Below are 19529 nucleotides of genomic sequence, written 5' to 3' on the forward strand. Positions count from 1 at the left end.
TCTCAACATATTCTCTCCAAACTACAATCCTCAGGATTCCTTGGGTGGTGGAGTGAGGGAACCATGACAGCTGAATTGATAATAAGCCATTGTACCTTCCCAGCGTAGGTACATCCTTAGATTGATTCTTTGAAAGATCCTCTGCCCCTTCCCAGCATGCCAACCTCTTCATTCAACTCACGTCAGCTATGCCCGTCTTACCAATATTTCAGTTCAACGGGTCAGATCTAGGATCTGCCCTCAATGGAAGGAAAGCCCTGCTCATGGAAGGTGCCTCCACTTGATTTTCAGCGATCCCACACCCACCACAGCTCACCCAATTCAAAAGTGGCCCCCAACCTGCTCTGGAACATTTTCAGGGTGCTGGAGGGGCTGCCCATAGGGAGGAGGGAGAAAGGAAGTCTGCTTCCACTAGCTGAGTTGCATGTGCCGAAATCTGGATCCCACCCAAGATGTATTCATACCCTATGTTCAGTTCCGTCTTATGTCACTGGGGAGGGCCGCACCCTTTGCACAAGATTTATGAGGCTTTCATATATGGGTTTTACTTGCAGTCTGCCTCTCCCTCCCCAAAGCGGTCATGCAATTTCTTTAATGCTGGGATTAAGAACGTGGGAGCCAAAATTATATGCCTTTTGGGGGACAGCTCCCTCACCTGAAGCTCCTGACGTGCCTGAAACACATCAGGAGGAGAGAAACAAAAGAGGTAAGATGGCACAGAATCTTGGTTATTACCTCACAAATCCAGGGCAGGGACACAAAATAAAACTGTCAAAGCGCTAACAATTCTTACAGTTTATTTTATGTGTGCGTGTCTCTATAAACCATACAAACAGTCATCATATTTGAAATGATAAAACAAATAAAAAATGAGGACAAGAATGAAAATTCGATCAACCTTGACACTGATGCTGAGGGCATAGCGAAATCCAGCCCTTGCGTCTCCCTGGTCTTCCCCTACATGGGGCTCCCTTAAGCAAAGGCTCCCTGGGCTTTCAGCTCTGTGCCAGGGAGAAACTCAGCTGATTTCCTTGCCCTTAGAAGAGCAAGTGATTTACTAAGACCATGGCGGTTTTTCCCGGGTGCAAAACTCTAAAAGTTCTGAGAGCAGGACAGCTCGTCCCAGCATATTGTGTCATCCAGAATAGGGGAAACTCATCCTTACGCTGGGATGAGCCTTCAGAATACGCGGTATGAAACTGGCTGTCTTCATTTCAAAGGAAGTATTTATGATGCCTATAATCACAGCTGGTCGTTGTCATCGGGTCTTTATGCGCAAACATGCGCATACTCTGCACACGGCTTTGGACAGGATGCTGGCGTGGGGGAATGACAGGAAACTCAGATGACTTGTTCTTACTGTCTGGCACTTGGTTCTTCTGCAGCATCTGTTCTGTCCAAAGTAGAACTTTTGCATTTCACCTCCACACCAGGGAGAAATGCCCAAGTATCTCACATGTGGACAAACAGCACATCCCGGGGGGTGGAGCAGAAAAATCCTATTTTGGATGAGACAGAGATGCTGAAGAACAGGACAAATGAGGTACTTGCTTCGCTGTTTCCCCTCCATTGCTTGCATGACAAGTTGCTCTGCTTTTCCACGATTTTCTGGATGGTCAAATATGTTTGAAAACATGCAAGCAGCCAATGAAAGGCTTCAGTATTCAGTTTTGCCTCTTCTGTCTCCCTCTTGGCTTCAAATTACATTCCCCTGTCCTTCCACCCCTTCCTCATGTACACTTTGTACTTGCTACCATAATCTCAAGAGTTTGAGAATTCTGGGGGGGGGGGGAACCAACAACCCCACAAACCACAGCCCCTCAAATTAAGTATAAGCATGCACGCTGAGAAATGTAATGCAAAGTACATAAATGGCTATATATGTCATTACTATGCATGAGGTCCTGTGAAGCAGAATCTGCGCTATTGTAGTGCAAGGTTTTGGTTTCCTTAGTGTAGGATATAGATTTTTTGGTGTAGAGTGTGAATAGCCCTGGACATAATTCTCTCTCCTTCTCTCCCTCTCCTCTGTGGGAGCATATAGAAGACAGAAAATAAAATGCATTCTTTGATCGCCAGTTGATGCCTGGCAGACATACTGTAACATCCTCATCTAGGACATAATCTAAACACCACTGAGATCAGTGGATAACCTCCCATTAGCATCAATGGACTTTTTTTTCAGACCAGGCCATTGCAATCACACTTCTTAACCAACTGAAAGGCAGCTTGGAGCAGAGGGTTTCTCAGCCCTTTCACTGCGGTCACTTCAAAAGCTGCAGTCCACATTGATGAGACTTCATTGGTAGGCATCTTTCAAACTTCAGAGCGATGCAGTGTTGAGATCAAAGGGGAGGGATATCCAATCCATTCCAGTTTAAAGATCTGGATGTCCTCTTTTCAGTACCCTGTTAGACCATGTCGAAAGCACCATAGTGAGAGTTTTGCTTATTGGAGCAGCAGGTAGGTCCTTTAGAATTCTCCTTTAGTGTCCCAGTTTCAACTCCAACCCATTGAGCAGCCAAACCAAGTGGAAGCAAAGTGCCAGGAACCCAGTGCCCAGGAGATCTCCCAGGGCAGTGAGGTAGGGGATGGAATAATTGTCAGGATCCAGACCCTTTCTCCACATCAGCCGTACGATAAGGTCAGCCACATAGAGCAGAATTCCCACCTGTGAGCAGAAAAACACACGAGGTCACCAGCATGCAAAGCAGCCATGGTGTATGTGTGGTGTGTGTGTGGAGGGGGTTCATTTTGGCAATTAGGGGATGTAAGTGAAAGAGGGCAAAAGGGAAGTAAAATTTCTACCTGTGGTTATGAGGATCCCTGGCATTTTGGCAGCCAGCAGCCCCCATATCCCTCCTCTCTCCCAGCCCACTCAGCAATGACTGTAGCAAGCAGATTGAGGACAGGAAGCCCTGCCTTCACTCGGTCTGGCTTCAGGACGACACTGGCATTGTGTAGCGTCATCCTGAAGGCAGCCTGAGGGCAACACTCACTCTGGTTGCTGGCTGGGGGAGGGGGCAGGGTAGCACCCACCGGGCACCGTGGACCAGCACAGCCACCACTGGGACTGCAAAACAGTGACCCAGAGGAAGACTGAGGAAACATTTCACTCCCCGTCTTCCTCTAATTTCGAGCCAAATGTTCTGCTAAAAAAACCATTTGCCTCAGCTCTAGAAATATCATGGGCAAGATAAGGTGATGGACTGTTCTTTTTAATGTCATGGAGAAAGGTGTGACAAAGACCTACAGAGGATGAAACAGGTAGCGTGGTCCTGATGGAAAACTGGGGCTTCGAGGTGACGTTCTGCAGTCTCCTACAATGATATCTCTAGATCAGTGCTCTCTGGAAGTACAAAAGGTACTATGACTTCAAGTGAATGCTGCCAGTTCAGAAATCTAAAAGAAACTAGCCTCAGAATAGTGACCCCGTGTTTGTAGAAATAAGGGTGTGACTCTTGGCGCTCCATAGCTACAGCAGCTGATCTGCTTTGGAACGCATTGTGGAGCCCAATCCTCATCTGAAAAGTCAGTTTCTGGTTACCTGCAGGAGAGCAGCCATCAGATAAAATGCCACAAAAGTGAAGGTGATTGCCGTGTGGCCTGCCTGAAGGAGATGAATAGTGTACAGGAACAATAGGTGTCCTGGGATCACTAGCAGGATCAGGATGCGGGCGGACTTTGAATTTACCCCTGCAGAGGATGAAAAGCAATTGCTATAGAATAACGATGGTTTCTACTGAGTGGAGTAAGACATCTCTTGAAACAGCATGGCGTTGATTGGTAGCAATTATGGGTTCAGTGCGTTGAGTGGCCCAAGTAGCTGGCAACTAAATTCTAAAAGGTTCTAAGGCTTCAAAGTGGTCACTCGCTGCATACAAAATGGCTCCCATAAGAAGGCCGCTGTAAGAGGAATGAGTGGAAGAATGACCGACAGCAGAGGTGTGTGATGGAGTTGTGGGTGGAGTTAGGCAGGGCATCTCAGTGAGTGACAGCAGAGGAGATGGAGAGAGAGTTAGAGGAATGAGGAGGGTAAGGGAGAGATGAGTTAGGAGAAAGAGAAATGATAGGTAAAAGGCTGGACAGCTGTTAAACTGTGGAGTCAATTAGGATACTAGAACTATTATTTGTTATTCTGTATCAAATTACTATTTCTTCTGACTGTTATTTTCCAACAATAAATATACTTAAGTATTTAATTCATGAATGTGTTCTGGTCTGGGGGATTCTAGGATAACATATCTCACCCCACGTGCTACCATCCTATCGGAGTTGAAAGCTGCAGTCCAACACATTTGAGGGACACCAAGTTGGACAAGATTGATACCGACTCTTGCTGTTCTCCGTAACTCAGCAGGGGTGGTGGCGGAAGTTTACTCTGGTTAAGGCTAAGAGCCTGCAGATGTCATCCTGAGCCCTTGAGCAGGAGCATGGGAGAAATCTGTATAGGTTGGACTCACTGGGTCAGTTGTGTGACCTCTAAGGGCCAAGGCCTTGTAAGGGACCCCTGGAATGTCACAGCCACTTGAAGTGATTTACCATGATGGCTTTCTCCATGTGGCAAGCTGCCCTGTACAGCCGAATGCCACCTGGGTGGGGAGGTCTTCTCCGTGCTGCATCAAAACCAGACTCAACATGGAGGCTAAGGGACTGTTTTACTGTATGTGAGAAAAATCAAACTTGTGTTTAAATCAAGAGGCAACTGCAGTTCAGAAAACTTTATTTCCATCTTCTGTACCTGTCCGCATTCTCATAATGTCCTTCTATTTACTGAGGACAAATGAAGCTGCATAACAAAATCCAGTCCAGGGCAAATGTTAACTATGATAACCCATCTTGGTTAAGTCTGGTAAGTCAATCAGAGCGATTGACAACCATGTCTGGTTATCCAACGGAAAATATGTTAAGTGTGAAAGGTGTTTAACAACTGGCTCCTGCCTTAGTTTCAGCAGCTTTCCTCAGTCAAGCAGCCATCCACTCATGTGAGCAGGGTCACGTGAACTGGGACAGGCCTGTGTGGCTGGACTTGGGATTCGCTTGTTTAATTCCTCACAATGTAGCTCCAGGGCATTGTGGGAAATTAAAATGGTGACTCCAATCTTCTTGGGGCCATCATCAAGTAAGGCTGCCTGGGCATCCCAAAGGATGACGAGGCATCCCAGAAGGCACTTTCCGAGGACTCCCTCAAATCCGGAACCAGTCCTGAGCTGGGAGATTGTGGATCTTGATCATATGGACTTTGAGACTGCAGAAGTTGCTGTGGCTAAGATCTGTGAGCTTCTGGGTCTGGCATTACATCCTTCATGAAAGGAAATAAAAGCAGCTGAAAGCAGCACATGAATCAGGGCATTTCAATTTCTCTGCCCAAGGAAAGCTGCATTTCCATCTTTTCTATAAACACTACATGTTTTGCTCCTGCTCAAGGGCTCAGGGTGACATCTGCAGGATTTGAAGCCCAGATGTTTTCCTTGTCTTGAAGGAGTAAGATCACTTGGAAGCATTCCCACTTGCTAATGCTCCTTGAACTGTCTCTGTATAAATGTTCCTCAAAAGGCTCATCTCCACTAAAATTTGGAAAGGTTCTGAGAAGGGAGTGCTTGGAAAGAAGCACAAGTCTAGATATGGTGCTATGAAGTTACACCTCCAGAGAACTGCCCCTGCCCCCCCCCCACACCAGTAGATAATGATGTGTTGAAACCAGCTTTTATTGCTCATTCCTCATCATGTTCACTGGAAGTAAGTTCTCCCAGAGGGACTCTTTAGGACTGGGGGATGACGACAGGGGGAGAGTCCCGTCCACTCCCTCTCCTGCTGTGGTCCAGACCACACATGATTTTCCAGCCCCACCCCCCTCAGGAATGCCCTTTTCTCTGGTTTGACTAATTGGGGCTTCTATCCCCACACAAAATTAGCTAATGCTATTACTTATCTGTGCTATTGTCTGGACACCAGTATCTAAGGAAAAGCTTTTGCAAGAAAGGAAGGAAGGAAGGAAGGAAGGAAGGAAGGAAGGAAGGCAGGCATGGATGGATGCATGGATGGATGCATGCATGCATGCATGCATGCATTTTGATTTATCTTGTATCACCGTGACACCACTGAAGTCAACAGGTGTTTATTTATTTACCTGCACCTAAATGTTGCAGTATGAAGTGCTCCAGTTCAGGATTCTCCATTCCATTCCATTCCCCACCCCACCCCTTTTTCATTTTCTCTCCAACAATCTATGCCCACTGAGCATGCCTAGTCCTCATTTGACTGTTTGGGGGCTTTCCCCATCCTTAAGGTTTTTGTTGTCGTTGTCCTAAATGGTGTTTTGTACTTTTGCAACCTTGGGGTTTCCCCAAGCCTGCAGATCCTTCCCTTGTGTGTATTATGGATGGGGTCGTTTTGGCTACATAAGAATTGACACTCAGCGAATGAGTTTGCTATTAGTACACAGGATTTTATTTTACGGATTTATATCCCTCCAACAAGGATTTCCCAGATGGCTAGTGGGGCAAAACGTACAGGTTCCATATGGATTTCTCACTGTCACTTCTTGATTCATTTATTCATTTCATTATATTTCTATACCAACCCATAGCGGAAGCTCCCTGGGCAGTTCACAAAGACTGAATACCATTAAAATACATTATACAAAAAATAAAACTATTTATATAAAAACATATAAACAGACAGCACACACACAAACAACATATATCTAAAAACAATTTAAAAAAATCAACCAAAGACAGCCCAAGACCTGATTAAAAACTCATTCTATATTGCCAAATGCTTGAGAGACAATTTTAACATGGTGCTGAAAAAATAATATTGGTGCCAGGTGGACTTCATCAGGGAGGTCATTCCATAATTGGGAGGCCACCACTAAGAAGGCCCTCTGATTGCCCCATCCTTCATCAATGTTCCTCACCTTAAGGAACCTGTGGAAAGTTCAGTCTCCAAAACCCATTCAGATGGCAAGAGGAAAATGCTTCCTATCTGGTGTTTATACACAAGAATAACTAGGGGCCAATACCCAAGGACCGTCCCCTACCTGAAGCGAAGAAGGTGTTACATGGATTAGGCCAGTGCTGCCTCAGTTTGTGTGGCAGGATGCCAGGCATGCTCCAGAAGTGCAGAAACGTGGAGATGCGACTGGCCTGGATGGCCACCAAATTGCCGCCGACACCTGCAAAGCCAAAGTGCAGGACATGCAGCCATTAGCCTTCGGTGACAAGAATGGTGAGTCTTCCAATAGCTCTGTCCAGGGCTCACTGGGAGGAAGGAGGTCAGTCAGTATCCACTGAGATGATTCAGTACAGGGGGCACATGATCCCATCACTCGGCACCAGTCACGATTTGTGCAGCGGCCTTCTGAGTGGACTTCTACGGCAACACAGGAACCTAGGAAGCTGCCTTACACTAGTCAGACCGTGGGTCCTTCTAGCCCAGTACTGTCAATACTGACTGGCAGTGGCTCTCCAGGGTTTCAGGCAGGAATTTTTCCAGCCCTAGCTGGAGATGCCGGGGATCAAACCTGGGACCTTCTGCATGCAAAGCAGGGGCTCTGCTGCTGAGCCACAGCCCCTCCTGATCTCTGCCACTGAGTCAGGGCAGGCCCACACAGCTCCCACCCTCCCTGTGAGAATGAATCTTAAGGCCATATTCTTACACCTCTTATACCTGTGTGCTGAACACATATCAAAGATCTCCCTCTCCCTCTCACACATTCGTAGCAGCACTAGGAATCTTTTTTTTAGCTTTGGACCTGCCTGGATCCCCCAGTCCTCATTTCTGAACATCACTCAAGAGCATGAGAAAAGTCTCATAATATGACTGAATGAAGACCCCCAGTGGACGACCCCTTTTTGGCGTTTTACAGCTGCACTGTGTCTTCTTCTGCCTCTGACATGAAGTAGCTGCCATATAACCTTTGGCAATAATGGATCTCTCCTCCAGGAAGGATCTGGCTCAGGCCCTTCACTACAGATCCAACAGCTGCTTTCAATTCTGCTTCTCAGAAATGGACAGAGCCACAAGACTCTTTCATTATTACCACATTTTAAAGATAAAGGCAGTGGACATGGATTCAGCACAGGCTGAATCAGATCCATGTGGGACAGATGTCTTCTTTCCAAAGTGATTCAATTTGGCTAAGCAGAGAAGCCACCTTTCTCATTCAGCAGATTAGTTCTATGGAAATCTCATATTATTGTTTGACATATGTGTGGGATCTCTCATTCCTTGCAGTGGTGCCTTGTACTGACTATGTGCTCACATGCGAACAAGAGTAGGGGAGGGGCCTCTATTAAGTATCTTGGTGGACTCCTCTTCATGTGGGTGCTGTCCCTGAGCTCAGACTGGATCATGCCTTTATTCTTGTATTTATTTAAAACATTTTATATTGCTTTATATCCAGACATTTCAAGGTTTAAAGTGTAGGTGTAAATGCTTTTTAAACTCTGTATATTGTATTTTAATGTTTTAACTTTTGTAAACCGCCCACAGAGCTTTGGCTATGGGGTGGTATAGAAATAAAATAAATAATAATGAAGTTCTGTCTGTGTCAAACCATTTTGTTTAATCTCCAAATCTTGTGATTCTGACCTGGTTCACACGTAACACTATGAGTTAAATAAACCATGGGTTGTTGAATTCTGGATTGTTGTAATGTGTGAACCCAGCCATGCTAACAAACCATGGTTTGTTAACCATGAACAACCCAGAAAGAGAACCCATGGTTTGTTGTTGGGTTTTGAACACTGGGTTCTTTAAACCATGGGTTGTTGTTCCATGTGAACCCAGAACCGTGGGTTGTTCATGGGTTGTTTCGACAGGCTAGACGTGGCAAGAGTGGTAAAAAAACCTAGATGCTCTACATGCCAGTATTACGGTGCCGCAAAGGCATTTGGAGTACAGGGAGGGAGTGGGCGAAGGAGGATGGAAACAACAAATGGTTAAGCATGGGTTATATAAACCATCAGTTAGCATTATGTGCAAACCAGGCCAGCTTAAACATTACGACTCCCATTTTGCACTGACACCTTGAGTCATTTGTGACAATTTCCAGGGCCCACATACAACTGTTATGTGATGTACACAGCTTTTGAATAGTTTAATCTTCCACTGGAAATCAATGTTTTAGGAACATAGGAAGCTGCCTTATACCAAGTCAGATCAATGGTCCATTTCGCTTAGTGTTGTCCTCACTGTCTGGCTCTCCAGCGTTTTAGCCCTTGCTAGATGCTAAGGAATTGAGCCTGGGGCCTTTCACAGGCAAAGCAGGTGTTCCATCAATGAGCTATGGCCCCTTCCCTGATGCAGAGGAAAGAAATTATTAAATTGGGAAGGATCCTAATGATTACATACTTCCAATTTCCTCAGATCCCAAACTGCTAAATTACATGCTGCAGGTTTGTGAGAGAATCAGGACGTATTTTGCCTATGGAACAAAAAATAAGATCCCCGAGTCCTACAATAATGAGGGAGAAAATATATTTCATTTACAACCTCCAAATCCTTCTATTAATACGGAAATCAAAAGAAAAATAATAATCAGCCTACCATTGATCACAGGGGTGAAAACAGCCATGCCTTCAAAGTTTGGGTTCGTTATGGTTTTGTCCAAGATCAGCCCCCCAAGGCTGTTTAAAAACAAAAAACAGTTATACACCATATAAGTTTATCCCCCATCCATTAGTCCCTACTGCCCAGGGACTGGATAAATAATAAGTACATCTTCCATTCAGAAGCCTGTCTGTGATTACATGTGCTTCTCATTCTGACCTGTTCAACAACATTTTAAAGTGGCAATCCTGACATCACCGATGTCTTTGAGGCAGGCCATTTTACCAAGAGAGCAAAGATTTCAACCCTGTTCCCCGAGAAGGAAGTGCTGAAGGGAAATGATAAGTGAAACCCCACTTAATTTAACATTAAGAACAAAAGAACAGAAAAAGAGCCCTCCTGGATCAACCCAAAGGCTTATCTAGTCCAGCATTCTGTTTCCACAGTGGCCAACCAGATGCCCATAGGAAGCCTACAAGCGGGACACGAGTGCAACAGCACCCATGTTCCCCAGCAACTGGTGCAAACAGGCATACTACCTCTGATACTGGAGGTAGCATACAGCCATCAGGACTAGTAGCCATCGATAGTCCCATCCTCCATGAATGTGTCCAATCCACATTGGTGGCCATCACTACATCTTGTGGAGTAACAAGATGTGGCATACGTGGTAACGCGGGCAATGTCCTGAGCACTGAAGCAACACTAGAAATATTCCACGTGGATTACAGACCAGGCACAGCAGAGAGACATCATTTTGTTTACACAGCATAGCATTTTCAATCATGTGGCATGTACAAGGCTATAAGTTCCACTTATTTTAGGGGCCATGATCATTCAGGGCTTCAAAATATCCGGGCGGCGGGGGGGGGGGGGGAGGATTCTAGCCACAGCATGTTTTTATGAAGCTGATCTTGTAAAAATAAAAATGAAGCTTTAAAAAGCTGAAGGAAGTTTAAAAGCCTGAGCATATTTACCTGGAGCAGATTTCAACATAATAAGAACTGTAACCATGGAAGGTCTTCTCCGTTATTTCTTTCAAAGAGCAAGTAAAACCACTGGTCGCAAAATGCGCATGCATATACCTGATAGCTTAAGGTGGAGTGGAATTGTGCACAGGTGCACGTGTAAGTGTATCACAAACTTTTGTGCACACACATTGGATTGAATCCAGGGTCGTGGTTCCACTTCCATGCCCTCTCCTCCCCCCTGTGGCCATCCCAATCTCCTCTGGGGGGTCCCCCTTCCCTATCCGATGGTGCTGACCTGCTAATGGCCATTGCGACAATGACCGGCTGCCATCCAGACTTCAAGACTTCTGCAATGGGAGGACTCTGCCTGGCGATAGCTATCCACAGAGGAAGCATAATAATGAAGACGGCACAGATCAAGGGTGAAAGGTATCTCACATCTGCCAAGGAAAAGGAGATCCCAGGTTAACAAGCGAATCTTCAGCCCTGAGAGACTACATGATTCTCATGTTGTGGGCAAAACCATTCGATTTTCTCAAGCAACAGAATAGATACAGATGCAAGCAAGCCTGCTTGCACTCAGAATGATACACAATATGGGTCTTTTTCTTGCATCACCATCATCTATTATCAACCAGCAGACCTGGCTGATAAAGAAAACGTATTGGACAATGCAAAGGAAAACGTTAAACGTTAATAGTAAGAATTCCCATTGTTGTATGAGGCAGGAGAGAAGTGCCTAAGGTAGGGGTATCCAACTTCTTTCAGCTTGAGGGCTGAATTCAGTTTCAGAGAAGCTCCTGGGGGCCACACTCCAGTGGTGGGTGGAGCCAAAGGCAAAAGGGGCAGGACCAAATTCCAGCATATTTTAGCTTGAAGTTCTTACTGCCAGTAACTAAGCCTTAGGAGAGGCATTCCAACCTTTTAGAATGGGAAAAAACTGGACAAAAGCTGAGAAACCACCAAATGATTGGTGGCTGAGAGAAGGAGATGGGGCCAGGGTAAGGGGGCGTGACCATCTGGGGAACCCTGGAGGGCCAGATTGGGATCCCAGGTGGGCTGGATGTTTCACCCCTGGCCTAAAGAATAAATTAATTATAAATGAATTATCTTGGTTAAAATATTTATATCCCACCTTTCCATCCAGAAGGATCTGCAAGGTCAGCTTAGCATCAATACAAAAACAAAACATATAAAAGCATACAGGAACTCTGGGGGAAAACGACCATGTTGTACTTGAGTTCTTGGTTCTAAGGGAAGCAAAAGCTGAGTGTAGTCAAACGCGTACCCTGGATTTTAGGAAAGCTGATTTTAATCATCTCAGAACAATGATCAGTAAGGTCCCATGGCAAGCGATGCTAACGGGAAAAGGAGTCCAAGACGGGTGGGAGCTTTTAAAAAAGGAAATTCTCAAGGCACAATCACAAACAATTCCAACAAGAAGAAAAGGTGGAAGACAACAGAAGAAGCCAATGTGGCTTCACAAAAAGCTTAGAGATGATCTGAAAACAAAAAAGGACACATATAGGAAGTGGAAAGAAGGCCAAGCAACAAAGGAAGAGTACAGGCAGGTAGCACAGAATTGCAGGGATGGCGTCAAGAAGGCTAACGCTGAGAACGAGCTGAAGTTAGCGAGGGATGCTAAAAACAACAAAAGGCTTTCTTCAGCTACGTGCATAGTAAAAGGCAGAGGAAAGAAATGGTTGTTCAGCCATTAAATAAGGATGGCAAAACGATAACAGATGACAAAGAGAAGGCAGAGGTGCTCAATTCCTACTTTGGCTCAGTCTTCTCCCAAAAGAAGGTCTATGACCCCCCTGGCAAAGGCGAAGTACAGGCTGAAGGGGCAGGATTGCAGCTTGAGATCGATAGGAATATGGTCAAGGAACACCTAATTACTTTGAATGAGTTCAAATCTCCAGGGCCAGATGAACTGCATCCTAGATTAATAAAGGAACTAGATTAATAAAGCAGAAGAACTTTCAGAACCACTGTCTATTCTCTTTGAGAAATCATGGAGAACGGATGAAGTGCCAGATGACTGGAGGAGTTGTCCCTATCTTCAAAAAGGGTAAAAAGGAGGAACCTGGGAACTACAGACCAGTCAGTCTGACATCAATCCCTGGGAAAATTCTGGAGCAGATGATAAAGCAATCCATCTGTAAGCACCTTGAAAACAATGCCGTGATTACTCGAAGCCAACATGGGTTTGTCAAGAACAAGTCCTGCCAGACGAATCTGATCTCATTTTTTGATCAAGTCACCTCCCTTGTGGACCGTGGGAATGCTGTAGACATCATATACGTCAATTTCAGCAAAGCTTTCGACAAAATGCCCCATGATAACCTGATGAGCAAACTAGCTCAAAGTGGGCTAGATGAGACAACGATCAGGTGGATCCACAGTTGGCTACAGAATCGGACTCAAAGAGTGCTTCTCAATGGGACCTTCTCAAACTGGGAAGAGGTAACGAGTGGGGTACCGCAGGGCTCAGTCCTGGGCCCAGTGCTCTTCAACATTTTTATTAATGACTTGGAGGAGGAGGTGCAGGGAATGCTGATCAAATTTGCAGAAGACACAAAATTGGGCGGGATAGCTAATACTTTGGAAGACAGAAACAAAATTCAAAGTGATCTGGATAGACTGGAGCGCTGGGCAGAAAACAACAGAATGACATTTAATAGGGATAAATGCCAAGTTCTGCACCTAGGAAAAAGAAACCAAATGCACAGTTACAAGATGGGGGATACGTGGCTCAACAACATTACAAGCGAGAAGGATCTTGGAATTGTTGTCGATCACAAGCTGAATATGAGCCAACAATGTGATGTGGCTGCAAAAAAGGCAAATGCTCTTTTGGGCTGCATTAATAGAAGCATAGCTTCCAAATCCCGGGAAGTACTAGTTCCCCTCTACTCAGCACTGGTTAGGCCTCATCCAGAGTACTGTGTCCAGTTCTGGGCACCACACTTTAAGAAGGATGCAGACAAACTGGAGAGGGTTCAGAGGAGGGCAACAAAGATGATCAGGGGACTGGAAACAAAGCCCTATGAAGAGAGACTGAAAGAACTGGGCATGTTTAGCCTTGAGAAGAGAAGACTGAGGGGAGATATGATAACGCTCTTCACGTACTTGAAAGGTTGTCAGAGAGAGGAAGGCCAGGATCTCTTCTCGATCATCCCAGAGTGCAGGACACGGAATAATGGGCTCAAGTTACAGAAAGCCAGATTCCGGCTGAACATCAGGAAAAACTTCCTGAGTGTTAGAGCAATACGACAATGGAGCCAATGACCTAGGGAGGTGGTGGCTCTCCCACACTGGAGGCGTTCAAGACGAGGCTGGACAGCCATCTGTCAGGGATGCTCTGACTTGGATTCCTGCATTGAGCAGAGGGTTGGACTCGATGGCCTTGTAGGCCCCTTCCAACCCTACTATTCTATGATTCTATGAAATAAGCCAATACAATTACAACTCCAGCAGCAGTGAAGCAACAGAGCTGAATAAGGACATAAATGCAACAATCAGCTTATCTGTTATCCCAAATGCAGAGGTTCACATGGAAGAAGGGGGTCCTTCAGGCCTAATGCTTTCAGTGACACTTAAGCACAACTAACTTTAGTTGGATTAGGGTCAGTCTCTTTTCTTGTTCCATTTTTATACAAACATCACCCTAGAGCATACTAATCGGATTTGCAACTAATCTTTAAATAGGAGCCCCTCTATCACGCTGGCAAGACAGAGTTGGCTAAAGTAGAATTACCTGAAGGTGGAAAATTAAGAAACCCTAACCGAATGCAATATGCTCTCACGGGATAATGGAACAAGCTCATTACTCCATCTAAGCAGCAATTTTGTCACCGTGAAGGGCCCAGCGTCTAAAAGTAGCTTATTAATTCACAGAGAGGAAACTCGATCTATCCCAATGGAAGCCAAGGCGCTTGCGTAAAGGGAAAAGCACACAGCTGCATGTTTTAAAAGCAGGGCACAGGAGAGCAGTAAACTAAACAACCCATGGTGTCCGTGGCAGTGGGGTGCAGTAGATAAGCTGGCCATAACTGAATTAGAGCCCCGTTTACTAACATAATTACCGCAAATAACTCCCCACTAAGCAGCAGTGTTGAAAAGAAGGAAGACCCTGAGGTTCATGTTTGAACACATTTAGAAAACCACCAGAGTTCAACCAAGTAAAGGATGACTGCCTCCTACCCCTCTGGTATAGCAATTATGAAGGGCAGGAGGCCAAGTCTAAAACCAGCCTTTGAACCTCTCCTATAAAATTGGGTTCAATCCAGGGAGAAGACCTGATGACCAAGCATTTCTGAAACAACCAGGATATTTCAACATATATACGTTTTGTTGCCAGTCTTGACCTGTTGTGAGAGGGACAAAAGAGTTTTCAGAAGAAGGGGACGGTTACTGGGACTTTGTAGGATTTCTCTTCGCAGGACTTCAATCTGAGTGATAACTGTGGAACAAACTTCCATCCCTTTTACAAGTGTGGATCTTTACGTAGGGTCATCGTTCGCATGTTGGTCCAGAGTCCCTAGCAGGGTGCAGCCAGATTCAGCTGATGTCATCGGTCCCTGCTTAAAGCACCACTAGGTGGTTCTTCAGCCATCGCTTTGGGGGGTCCAGCTTTGCCTGCCCTGCACCTTCCCCCACCGGGGGTGACGCAGGGTGGGTGAAGCTCCCTGGCCAAAGCGCCAGCTGGAGCTTCTCCAGCTGCTGCCGCCACCGCTGGAAGCCAGCTTTGTCCTTTCCTCGCCTCCCCCCACTGGGGATGATGCAGGGCAGGCAAAGCACTTCACGTGCTACTAAGTAAGGGAGATCCTCTTGCGTCTTCTGATCCATGATTCCCCTCCTCCCGAAGCCCCGGGTAGCCTCCAGGCCAAGGGCCAGGCTTGGGACTGGGTGGGGGCTTAAGGAGGGGGAGTGGGTGGGACCCATGGAGGGAATCCAAGCCACAGTGGGGCACCTCCATGGGCCAGATTATGCCCACAGGATGAAGGTGCCCCACTGCTGGTCTAGACTCCGCCTGAAGAAATCTAGAATTCACATTGGATACAGAATAGATTCTGTAAGTGATTACAGTGTTATTATTACAGTTCTTCTAATGGTCATCCTCTTTATGTATTTTGATAGTAGTATTGACAGTCATTTAATCTAACTTTTTCTTTGGGGTGCTTTTTTGTCCCATGTAGTGTGGATCCAGCCGTCATGTACTTCCCTATGAAGGATCCAGGGCTGTTGGAGTGCCATGTAAAGAAAAAAAGGGGGAATAATGGACTAGAGATGGCCACTTAATCTTCGCTTACCCCTCTTCCCAAACACTGGGCTGCAGGAACTTGGTGTATCAGCTCCCTGTAGTCTGAATCAACTCCTTCTGTCCTTTTCTTCCTTTCTGAAGAAGTACAACCTTGGAATGACCCTTAGAAGTACAGGGAACTTTACAAAAGGGGAAGAGAGAATGCCGTGCTATGAGAAAACAAGCACGACTCCGAAGCAGAAGGAAGCAGCTTCAGAAACACCTTCAAGCGATGGGGAGCATGCCAGGCCGATGGGGAGCGTGCCAGGCCTTTTGATATGCTAAACGATCCTTCTTCGAGGGCTCTCCATCTGCTCTTTGTAACAGGTCCAAAGCTGGCCAGTCACAACACATTTTGCAGGTAATGGGGCAGATGAAGCATTCTTGAAATGTGCCTTTTTCCTTTTTCCCCAGAGAAGAAGCTGCTGAAGCCGGAGGCTAGAAGTATGAAGTTGTCAAAGCCTTGACTCACAAAAGTTGCATTCATCACAGAGCTTGTCACCCGGAAAAGAAACACAGCCTCCTCTGGGGAAGGCCAGACAGGACTGTAACAGTCCGCAACACCACCACCGCAGGGGACGCAGTGGCAAAGAGCCTGCTGTCGGGTGCAGTGGCGGCAAAAGGAGGGGATGAATGTGTCTTTGCGCTCTGCTTGCTTCAATGACTGGAGGGAGGGAAGGGGAAATGTTTGATCCCAATCAACACTCGCTGTTTCTCTGTTTTCAGAGGGGCAGGTTCATTTGGGATCAAGCATCAGACTGTAAAACAGGAATGGGATTTCACCAGATGCTGCTTTTTACACCACAAGTAAGGAGAGCTCCACCTGTTGAAATTCCACCTTCTGCACAATTACTGGAGAGCCAGGGGCCCCTTAACCCTTTGAGTCTGTTCATCCTCATGTTTATGTATTACATTTTCACATACCACAAGAAACTGTATTGCACAAGGAGCTGAATGGTGCACACGGTTCCCCCAACTCATTATTTCCCTCACCACAGCCCTGTGAGGTAGGCTAGGCTGGGAAGAAGTGAATGGCCCCATGCCCCCCAATCAGCTTCATGGCTGGGTTTCCCTGGTCCTATCCACTACACACACTGGTTCTCTGATTTCTGAAGTGTCAGAGGGATGAACTTGGAAGGGAGAATCATGCCACCCTTCTCTACTGGGATGTGGCAGGTTTGCTGCCTTGTGAAATAAGGAACAGGATACAGAAAACCATTAAGTAACCCACATGATCTGCTCTCAATTTACTGCTAGAGCCTGGACTGCTATTGCTATACACTTCCAAGAAAAAACATTCTTAACAGATTGAAAATAAATATAAGCCAAAAACTAATCCCACCCCCGAAGTCCTTCTAGATCACCAATGGAGTAACTTTCTCGACAATTTCCGAATTTCAGTGAACCTGCCTCTGCATAATATGTGACTTTTCCATCTGTTTGTAAAATGTCATCTGAACTGTGAAGGTGGATCATTCCCTAATTTGGAGGTTTCCATGAGAGGAATCACAGGCAAGGGATAGTTTAGATACAAGTTATTCTGCCGTACAGATGGGATAATCAAAGCTAAAGAGGTCAGGGCTCCTGTACCTTTAATAGCACCTTGGGGAAGAGGAAATTTGGGCAGGTTGCAGCTTCTGTCGCCATCCCTCCACCTGAACCTGCCAAAATTCCATTTTCTAAACAACTGAGAAGGTACAGGAATCTCGATTTCTATTTGGCAGGGGAATGGCCTGGAGGCTAGATCAGGGGATGGGGAACCTGTCCAGGTGTTGTTAGACTACAATTTCCATCATCCCTGGTCATTGGCCATGCTGGCTGGGGCTGATGGGACTTGGGAGTCAAAGAAGATCTGGGAGGCCACGGGTTCCTCCCCTGATCTAGATCATTTGCAGGGTCCCTGGAGCACAGGAGTTTTGATGCGTAGTTACCTGTTCCAGCCATCAGTCCAAATATACCTCGAAGTTTGTTCTTGAGATTGATTCCACTGCACCAAATTCTATGAACTCATCACTTCAGAGGGGTAGAAGCTTCTCTGCCTTTTCACCAGGCAGAGCAAGGCTGCCCACTGCTGCATCCCTTAGCCAGCCTAGCAATTAGGGATGTGCAAGAATTTTGTTTCTGTTCACAGATAATGCGAACACATTCACAACCCCCAATCTCCCAAAACACAAACGTGAGCAGGAACACTTTTTTCCGAGAAATGCTTGCAAATTCCCGAATTTGTGATTGCGTTTGAAAAAATGCATATTTTTTAAAAATCTACATGTTGAAATGTGCACTCTTTAAAAATATATGCATTTTCACATTTTAGTCAACAGGGAGAAAGTGCACATGCTTGAAAATATGCACAGAAATGCTAACTTTTCCTGTTCGAATGAGTCCTAAACCAGGTTGAAAACAAAAACAGGAGCAGGCCGAAACAAGTGATCTTTGGAGAAGCTAGGGGAGCTCGAATATGGCTAGTTCTCCCATCCTACTAGTAATGTGTCTCCCTACCAGTGTAGTTGGCTACCTTGGAGAAGACATTTTAGTTGGCTTTATAATCTCCCCTCTGAGCTGCCAGGATTCTCCCATTAACATACCCATGTATTTGAAGAGGGTGCTGCTGATGCCTGCCAGCAGGGAAAGAGTGATCAGGTCTCCAAGGCTCGCAGCTATAGGGGTGGCAATGTTATCTGGATTTATCCCCACCCGTCTTGCACTGAGGATGACACCGATCATCACCAGACCTAGGAAAGACAGAACAGAGGATCAGACAAAGAGTGGCTTGGCAGAACTTCACAATATTCTCCCAAAATATTGGGGAAAGTGCAGCTCCCGGAAGATTCATGATGGGGGATTTCCCCCTATGCTGTCCCAAAGCCCACAGAGGCAGCAGTAGCAAGTGCGGTTAGTCCAGGACATGTATCCAGCCTGGCATGGAGAAGAAGAGGAGGAGCATCTGGCTTGCTGGGATCTGGGATGCGGTGGAAGAGTAGCCAGCCCTGCCGAGAAAAGCAGGTGAAAGAAAAGCGCAGCAAAGGAGGCCATTATGGTGAATGGGAAGAAGCAGCAAGGGCTGCAAACGTTTTTGTATGCTTCTGTGTCCGCCTAATTTATGCTTTCCAAAACATAACCAGCAAGCAAGACAGGTACCTAAACTAGGAGAGAGATGGGGGGAAGAACTGGCTGAAGGGATAAGCAAGAGCTCTGCGGGGAGGGGCCTTCGTACAAAGTAGGGGAGGGCTGCAGCAGGCCTGCAAGGCTGGCTAGGGGATGCTGGGAATTGTAATCCAACATGTCTGGAAGGCACCAGGTTGGGGAAGGCTGCCCCCAAACACCACCGTCATTCCTCCTCTGAGTTTCTGCTCCAGCATTTCCGACTGTGAAACATGTCCAGCCTGCCACTCCCTTTTTTGTAAAGGTCTTACACTGCTCCCTTGTGGAAGACCCACGAGCTTCTGCTTGAAGCTGTGGAGACATTTTGTCATGAAACAATCTTTCAGGAATAAAAGGATAATCCCCACTGCACAGAGAAGATGAACACCTTGCAGAGAAGAAGGCTGATGAAACAAGGCCAGTAAGGGATGGAACTGCTGAAGAGAGTACTTTGTAAAAACTAGGAGCCTCTAACCCACCAACACAGACTGTTTGCGTGGGACTTGTTTTCACATGCAGGTGCTGTGAAGCAAAAACAACTTTGCCTGCTATACCAC

General features: G+C 46.1%; 1 protein-coding gene across 6 annotated transcripts in view; it reads right to left on the bottom strand.

The window, feature by feature from the left end:
- Nucleotides 1–765: 765 nt before the first annotated feature.
- Nucleotides 766–19529, bottom strand: part of SLC41A3 (solute carrier family 41 member 3) — a 41296-nt gene continuing 22532 nt past the window's right edge. For 4 of the 6 annotated variants that reach the window (XM_084840196.1, XM_084840195.1, XM_084840198.1 and 1 more), the window contains 6 exons: nt 18417–18563; nt 10822–10966; nt 9553–9632; nt 7043–7177; nt 3548–3696; nt 766–2671 (listed from right to left, as the gene is read on the bottom strand). In XM_084840196.1, coding sequence (XP_084696322.1) covers nt 2486–2671; nt 3548–3696; nt 7043–7177; nt 9553–9632; nt 10822–10966; nt 18417–18563 — 842 coding nt within the window. In that variant the 3' untranslated portion in view covers nt 766–2485. The remainder of the gene's footprint in view (nt 2672–3547; nt 3697–7042; nt 7178–9552; nt 9633–10821; nt 10967–18416; nt 18564–19529) is intronic. The other 2 variants (XM_084840199.1, XM_084840200.1) reach the window with 1 other exon arrangement.

Source organism: Heloderma suspectum, chromosome 2, assembly GCF_057233095.1.
Source record: "Heloderma suspectum isolate Gila_16-S chromosome 2, 16-S_ref, whole genome shotgun sequence".
Lineage (NCBI taxonomy): Eukaryota > Metazoa > Chordata > Lepidosauria > Squamata > Helodermatidae > Heloderma > Heloderma suspectum.